Raw genomic sequence first — 7693 nt, 5'->3', positions numbered from 1 at the left:
TGCAGAGTGCAAAATTCAAATTACAGAAATTGTAATATTCAACTTTCATGAAAATACAAGTGTCTTACATCAAAATAAAGTTTACCTTCTTGTTAATCCAGCCGCTGTGTCAGATTTCAAAAAGGCTTTTCGGCAAAGCACACCATGCGATTATCTGAGGACAGCGCCCCACACACAAAAGCATGAAAAACATTTTACATTCAGGCAGGTGCGCCACGAAAGTCAGAAATAGCGATAAAATAAATGCCTTACCTTTGAAGATCTTCTTCTGTTGGCACGCCAAAAGGTCCCAGCTACATCACAAATGGTCCTTTTGTTCGATAATGTCCTTCTTTATATCCCCATAAACTCAGTTAACTGGCGCGCTTCATTCAATAATCCACTGGTTTCCCTACTTCAAAATGCATACAAAATGAATCCCAAATGTTACCAATAAACATCTCCAAACAACGTTTAAAATCAAACCTCAGGTACCCTAATACGTAAATAAATTATCAACTTTAAGATGGAGAATCGTTATTGTCTTTATCGGAGAAAAACAACAAAGGATGCGCTCTCATCCACTCGCATGAATACACTACAGCCATAATGGGAGCCACTTAGAAAAACTACAAATTCTAGCTAATTTCTCCAAAAACAAGCCTGTAACTCATTCTAAAGACTGTTGACATCTAGTGGAAGCCGAGGAACTGCAATCTGGGAGGCTTTCGTCTCATTATTAACACAACAGCCATTGGAAACAGTGGTTGGCTGAACGTTTTTTTTATTTGTATTTTTTTCTATTTAATTTCCCCCGTTTTCACCCCAATTTTGTGGTATCCAATTGTTTAGTAGCTAATATCTTGTCTCATCAATACAACTCCCGTACGGAGGCTGAAAGTCATGAGTCCTCAGATACACGACCCAACCGCGGCAGGGTAGCCTAGTGGTTAGAGCGTTGGACCAGTAACCGGAAGGTTTTAACCCTTTGTACCTAGGCCGTCATTGAAAATAAGAATTTGTTCTTAACTCACTTGCCAAGTTAAATAAAGGTTAAAAATAATATATATATATATATATATATATATATATATATATATATATATATATATATATATATATATATATATATATATATATATATATATATAAAACAACAAGCCGCACTGCTTCTTAATCCAACCCGGAAGCCAGCCGCACCAATGTGTCGGAGGGAACACCGTGCACCTGCCAACCTTGGTTAGCGCACTGTGCCCGCGATGAGACAAGGATATCCCTACCGGCCACCCCCTAACCCGGACGACGCTAGGCCAATTGTGCGTTGCCCCACGGACCTCCCGGTAGCGGCGGATTAAGACGAACCCAGAGTCTCAGGTGGCACAGCTGGCGCTGCAGTACAGCGCCCTTAACCACTGCGCCACCCGGGAGGCTGAACATTTGTTTTTTAATGGCTTGTCCTCAGGGTTTCGCCTGCCATACCTTGTGTTGTCACAAGGTAGGGGGGTATACAGAAGATCCCCCTCCTCTCCCCTGTAACTATTCAGCAGGTCATTGGGGCACCTGCCTGAAACCCCACCTCTTCAAGGAATACCTAGGATAAGATAAGTAATCCTTCTCACCACCCCCCCCCCCCCCCCACCCCCTTAATGATTTAGATGCACTATTGTAAAGTGGCTGTTCCACTGGATGTCAGAAGGTGAATTCACCAATTTGTAAGTCGCTCTGGATAAGAGCGTCTGCTAAATGACTTAAATGTAAATGTAATGTAAATGTCATTGCTGTAAATGAGAATGTGTTCTCAGTCAATTTACCTGGTAAAATAACGATAAAATTAAATTAAAAAGTACAAATAAAAAAATATTTGTATGAATATAACAAAATTCAACAACTAAGACAAACTGAACAAGTTCCACAGACATGTTGACAAACAGAAATGGAATCATGTGTCCCTGAACAAAGGGGGAGGGGGTCAAAATCAAAAGTAACAGTCAGTATCTGGTGTGGCCACCAGCTGCATTAAGTACTGCAGTGCATCTCCTCCTCATGGACTGCACCAGATTCGCCAGTTCTTGCTGTGAGATGTTGCCCCACTCTTCCAACAAGGCACCGGCAAGTTCCCGGACATTTCTGGGGGAGAGGGAACGTCCCTAGCCCTCACCCTCAGATCCAACATGTCCCAGACGTGCTCACTGGGATTGAGATCTAGGCTCTTCGCTGGCCATGGCAGAACACTGACATTCCTGTCTTGCAGGAAATCATGCACAGAACGAGCAGTATGGCTGGTGGCATTGTCATTCTGGAGGGTCATGTCAGGATGAGCCTGCAGGAAGGGTACCACGGGGGAGGATGTCTTCCTTGTAAAGCACAGCATTGAGATGGCCTGCAATGACAACAAGCTCAGTCCGATGATGCTGTGACACACCGCCCCAGACCATGACGGACCCTCCACCTCCAAATTGATCCATCTCCAGAGTACAGGCCTCGGTGTAACGCCCATTCCTTCAATGATAAACGCAAATCCAACCATCACCACTGGCGAGACCAAACTGGAACTCTTCAGTGAAGAGCACTTTTTGCCCGTCATGTCTGGTCCAGCGACGGTGGGTTTGTGCCCTTAGGCGACGTTGTTGCTGGTGATGTCTGGTGAGGACCTGCCTTACAACAGGCCTACAAGCCCTCAGTCCAGCCTCTCTCAGCCTATTGTGGACAGTCTGAGCACTGATGGAGGGATTGTGCGTTCCTGGTGTAACTCGGGCAGTTGTTGTTTCCATCCTGGACTTGTCACGCAGATGTGATGCTTGGATGTACCGGTCCTGTGCAATTGTTGTTAAAGGTGGTCTGCCACTGCGAGGACGATCAGCTGTCCACCCTGTCTCCCTGTCGCGCTGTCTTAGGCATCTCACAGTACGGACATTGCGATTTATTGCCCTGGCCACATCTGCAGTCCTCATGCCTAAGGCAAGTTCACACAGAATGAGCAGGGACCCTGGGAATCTTCTTTTGGTGTTTTTCAGAGACAGTAAAGGCCTCTTTAGTGTCCTAAGTTTTCATAACTATGACCTTAATTGCTGGGTTTATTTGAACAATATTATGTTTTTGTAAACTATTTAATATCAAAGACAAAAAATGTAACGTACCTGGGGGGAGCTGGATGTTCTGAAAGTTGGACTGATTCAGGAATGGTTGGGGGAGCCTAGGGGCCAACACCTGTGGCGTGATAGCTTGAATCCCTCACCGCCCATTGTTCAATAACGGAGTTTGCATGCCCATGCCCTGCGCAATTGTGAAAGCTTGACCCGCAACATTGACAGCCAAAGTCAATCCCGTATTAGTGCTTCCATTCAACGCTATATCCGATCCCCCCGTTTGCTCTGCTGGACATTAGCATTAGCTGCCCCCTGTCCCGGAACTGTGTTTAGCAACTGTCTGGGTTCCCGTGACCTGAGCTCGGACTCAAGAGACCCCACAAGATCACAAACTACTTTCTGGTCCACCTTAGTGTTAAAGAAAACCTCGTCCAGCAGATCAGAGCCTGCCGCCATTATCACCCTACCGTAAACTTTGGAACGTCTAAAGTGATGCGCGCATGCGCAAAATACATAGACTGTCCAAAATGAATGGACTGGGTTGGAACGTCACCCCACAGGGAGTCCGGAATGCAGAGCGATTGTTGTTTCCTGATAATAAAGGGCGGAACAAATGGCTCCGACTATCATGACAAGGATGTACTGGGTGGACTATCATGACAAGGATGTGCTGGGTGGAACTACAGTTGAATAAAGAGAGATCTGAAAATGGTGGAATGAACTGGATAGTACAAATTGTATTTAGCGTTTTTCCATTCATATTCTAGATTTGCTCTATGCTACCGTATATATTCGATTATGAAATGATGGTTAGCGACAGAATTCGGACCATATATTTATGCAAATTCCCCGTTGTTGCGGATCTGAGTCTCGTGCTTCAACAGCTTCCGCTGTTTTTGCTCAGGAAGTTTGGAGCTACACTTTAGAAATGCATTTGAGGGCGCCGTGGCCAAAACTTCTCTGCCAACAACATTTTAGAATGCTGTCAAAACCACACGGGGACTGTCAACATATAGGAACAAGTTGTGTTCGGTGTGAAATAAATGTATGGAATTGATCAATGATAAACTATTTACATAATGTTCTGTATTTGATGGCATAGGCTTGTAGCCTATCCTTTTTTTCAGATTGGCCCACTGCCGAAAAAAAAACGCTTACAGACAATGGAGAAAATGTGCTAAATGTATTCCTCAAATAAAACATATATTATTACAACAAGTAAAACAAATAAAAGCACAAATACTATGACAATAGGGCCAGTTTCCCATACAAATTATTTTTGCCCACAAATAGACTATTTAGACATTTTTAGAAAAATGCACACAAAATAAATGTAACAGATTGGGTTGGTTTTTGCATGAACGACTGAAAAAAATCTGACATTACATAGTGCATCGGACATTTGACGCATGATGCCCCTTCAATGATAGGCCTATGCAATATGGATAGCCTACATGTGTAGGTCAATCGAGAAAGCAGTTTCGAGTTGTCAGAAAACGTTTCGGCTATTCCCTAAATCCAACTAAAACATTGCTCTATTAAAAGGGACTTGTTGCAGTGATACGATACTCATTTAATTTCACAGCAGGCGTGGCTAATGGAGGCTTGTCGCCAATTGGTTTTGTAATATAACGCACCTGTTTTCACAGATTGTGCACCTGCAGATACATTATAAATTCGAGCTTGGTGTCAGCCTGAGGGGAATGCGGAAACAACGATGGCTTGTTTTGAGAATTCGAAATAAGATATTACTGTGACAGCAACAATGAGCACCGGAACACCTTATATTGGAAGTAAAATAAGTCTAATCTCCAAGGCCGGGATTCGTTATGAGGGCGTTTTGTATACAATCGACACGGATAACGCAACGGTGGCTTTGGCAAAGGGTGAGCTTTCCCTCAATTGAGGAGTTTCAGCATTAGGTTTAGCCCCGAATTTTGATGCTCCGCGTTTGGAATGAACGACTCTGGCACGCTGCGTTTGGACCTACAGGTCCTACATGCCTTGGGTAACAATCCTGCTTCCAAAGGTACATTGTCTTTCTTCCCCCACAGTTAAATCATTCGGGACAGAACGACGGCCTACAGACAGACCAGTGCCACCCAAAGATGACATTTATGAATACATCATTTTCAGAGGGAGTGACATCAAGGACATAACGGTGTGTGAGCCGCATAAACCACACCATGGTTTACCTCAGGACCCTGCCATTGTACAGGTAGGAGACGAGGGCTAGTACCTTAACTCTGCAAGAAAAAAATCTCAGAATTGGCTTCCATGTGTTTGATGAAGCGCACAGCAATCATAAGCCCTAAGCGTTTGTTTTTCATTTTTGTAGTCGTCCATTGGGAGCTCCCTGTCCACATACTCATCCCAGGCCCCGTACAGTCCTTACCGGAGTATGGTTCCTACCTATAACCAACTGGCTGCCAGCTCTCTACTCAACCAGCAGTATGCTGCTTCCCTGGGTCTAGGTGAGTGAAATGGTCTTGGAGACCCTTGTAAACACACAGCCACCTTCATGATGTACTGTATTTCAAGATTGTCTTAATAGCCCCTAAACTGCTGAGGCCCTTATGATTAACTGTTATATAGCACCTTTTCTTGAACTTTGTCTCCATGTAGTGTCTTATCTCAAGAATTCTGGGAAACATCCATGTCTTAACCTCTTTCTCCATGTATTCCGTGGCCTTCCTTAGGAGCAGGACTTCACAGCCTTCCAGCAAGACGAGGCCCGATGGTAGAGCAGGCTGTCCAGACTGTACCAGCTGAGAATGCTGCTGAAAAAAGGGTCCAGTCAGCCCCCCAGCTGCAAGGCAGAGAGTCCGGTTGGCTTTCCCAGCACTCTGACAGAGATGGCCCTCTGTCTCAGAGGGCTGCTTCCAGTGGTAAGCTCAAACAACCAGGATCAGAGCTTCTTGTACAGTGTGGGACAAAGTTGGAATACTCAACAGGAACACCTTTGTATTCATTAGTTGGCTTCCGTTGTGTAACATTTAATCTCTTGCAAAACGTTTTGCAACTGACTTTACTATATGAACCAAATGGCAGCAAAAAGAAAATAACCAGTGGGACCTGAATTTGTTATAGAAATAGGTTTCATTGCAAAATGTTTTGATTAAAAGGTTTTCCGTTGCTAATTGATTTGCGATGTATTCAACTAATGCATGAAGTGTTTTTACTCCTGCTTTATGCATTCTCATCAATTGAGGGAGCACGAGAAATCTAACTTGCACTTGTCTTGAGTAATGCGACGGCATGGCACTAATTGGCAATGCTGTCATCTTAAACTAGACGTTGTGGTACCCCCCCCTCATCCCTTATCCATTTTTAGGTCAAGCACTGGGTGGCACAGCCCAGGAACAAAGGCAAGGCAATGATGAGAACTGCAGACCACAGAGACGAAGACAAGGTAATTAGCAATGTCATTGTCTATTGTAGCAATTTGCTTTTATATTTCAATGTCTAAATGTATCGATATGTTCACAGGCAATCGTAGGGCAAGGAACCGTGGGAGAGGTCAGCTTCTTGTAGGAAACTCAAAAGCCAGAACCTTACAATTTGAGTCTGACTTTGATTTTGAATCTGCCAATGCTCAGTTCCACAAAGATGAACTCGAGAAGGAGCTTCATGAAAAGTTAACCATTAAAGGTACCTGCATACAAAGTGAATTCTCAAGATTCCACATTTGAAACCCAACTGATGATCAGTGAAATACTGCATGTATAACATTGGTTGTCAATCTAAACACTAAGTTACTTAACTGCAGAGAAATATGTCAATTTAACCACACCAAAAATGATTATAGGATTTGGAGTTGGTATCCTTTCTCTTTGAATCCCTGTTCTCATTCAGACCCAGAGGAGGAGTCTGGGGTTAGTGAGGGTCAGAACACTGAGGGCACAGTGGACGATCCTCCTGGGGAGAAGTTCTACTATGACAAAACAAAGTGCTTCTTTGACAATGTCTCATCTGAGATGAAGTCTAGGTAAAAAAACATATCTACCTTATTAAAATTTTAAATAGTAGTGAATTAACAGGCTGTCTGGTTCTGTCCCGCCCTGTGTCGTTCAGTAGGACCACCTGGGCAGAGGAGAGGAAGCTGAATGTGGAGACGTTTGGCGTTCCGGGCCGATTCCTGAGGGGCAGAGGATTCCGAGGGAACAATCGTGGGAGAGGAGCTGGGAGGGCCAACCAGCGCCCAATGCCCAAAGTAGACAGTGCAAGGGTGTGAACAGGTGTGCAGTTACCTACCGCTTACTTACTGTAATAATGTTAGCTTTTATTTGCGTTTTAGTTTCCTAGGTGCTTTCCTACTACCATCACTTGGCATCAGTATTTTTGTTTTATATTTTACTGGTATTTATGTAAGAGTTGATACTGAAGTGTCCTATGATTCCTTCCCTTCCTCTTGAAAGACTTGTTCTTGGCCTGGAGCCCTTCAATCCAAATGACGGTTAAGTTTTTTAAGTTGCCATTTCTTTTCATTTCTCATTTGTGCCTTGTCAGTTGTGTACGGAACTTCACTATTTGAGCAGGAATTGCAATGGTGTACATAGTTTGTGTTCAGAATCCATTTTCATTCATGGTAGTGCAGTTTCTGTACATACTAGAACATCATTCATGAT

At 43.8% G+C, this 7693-nt stretch overlaps 1 protein-coding gene across 1 annotated transcript; it reads left to right on the top strand.

Annotated features, from left to right (window-relative positions):
* The first annotated feature begins 4830 nt into the window (after positions 1 to 4830).
* LOC135541126 (protein LSM14 homolog B-like) lies at positions 4831 to 7366 on the top strand. The gene is made up of 8 exons (XM_064967242.1): positions 4831 to 4951; positions 5120 to 5283; positions 5404 to 5539; positions 5765 to 5992; positions 6421 to 6477; positions 6555 to 6716; positions 6921 to 7053; positions 7140 to 7366. Exons 1-8 carry the CDS (start codon positions 4831 to 4833, stop codon positions 7297 to 7299), a joined length of 1161 nt encoding a protein of 386 aa, XP_064823314.1. The 3' UTR covers positions 7300 to 7366.
* The last annotated feature ends 327 nt before the right edge of the window (positions 7367 to 7693 follow it).

This window comes from Oncorhynchus masou, chromosome 6 (genome assembly GCF_036934945.1).
Source record: "Oncorhynchus masou masou isolate Uvic2021 chromosome 6, UVic_Omas_1.1, whole genome shotgun sequence".
Lineage (NCBI taxonomy): Eukaryota > Metazoa > Chordata > Actinopteri > Salmoniformes > Salmonidae > Oncorhynchus > Oncorhynchus masou.
Note: the sequence above shows the minus strand (reverse complement) of the source record. Positions and strands in the feature narration are given on the sequence as shown.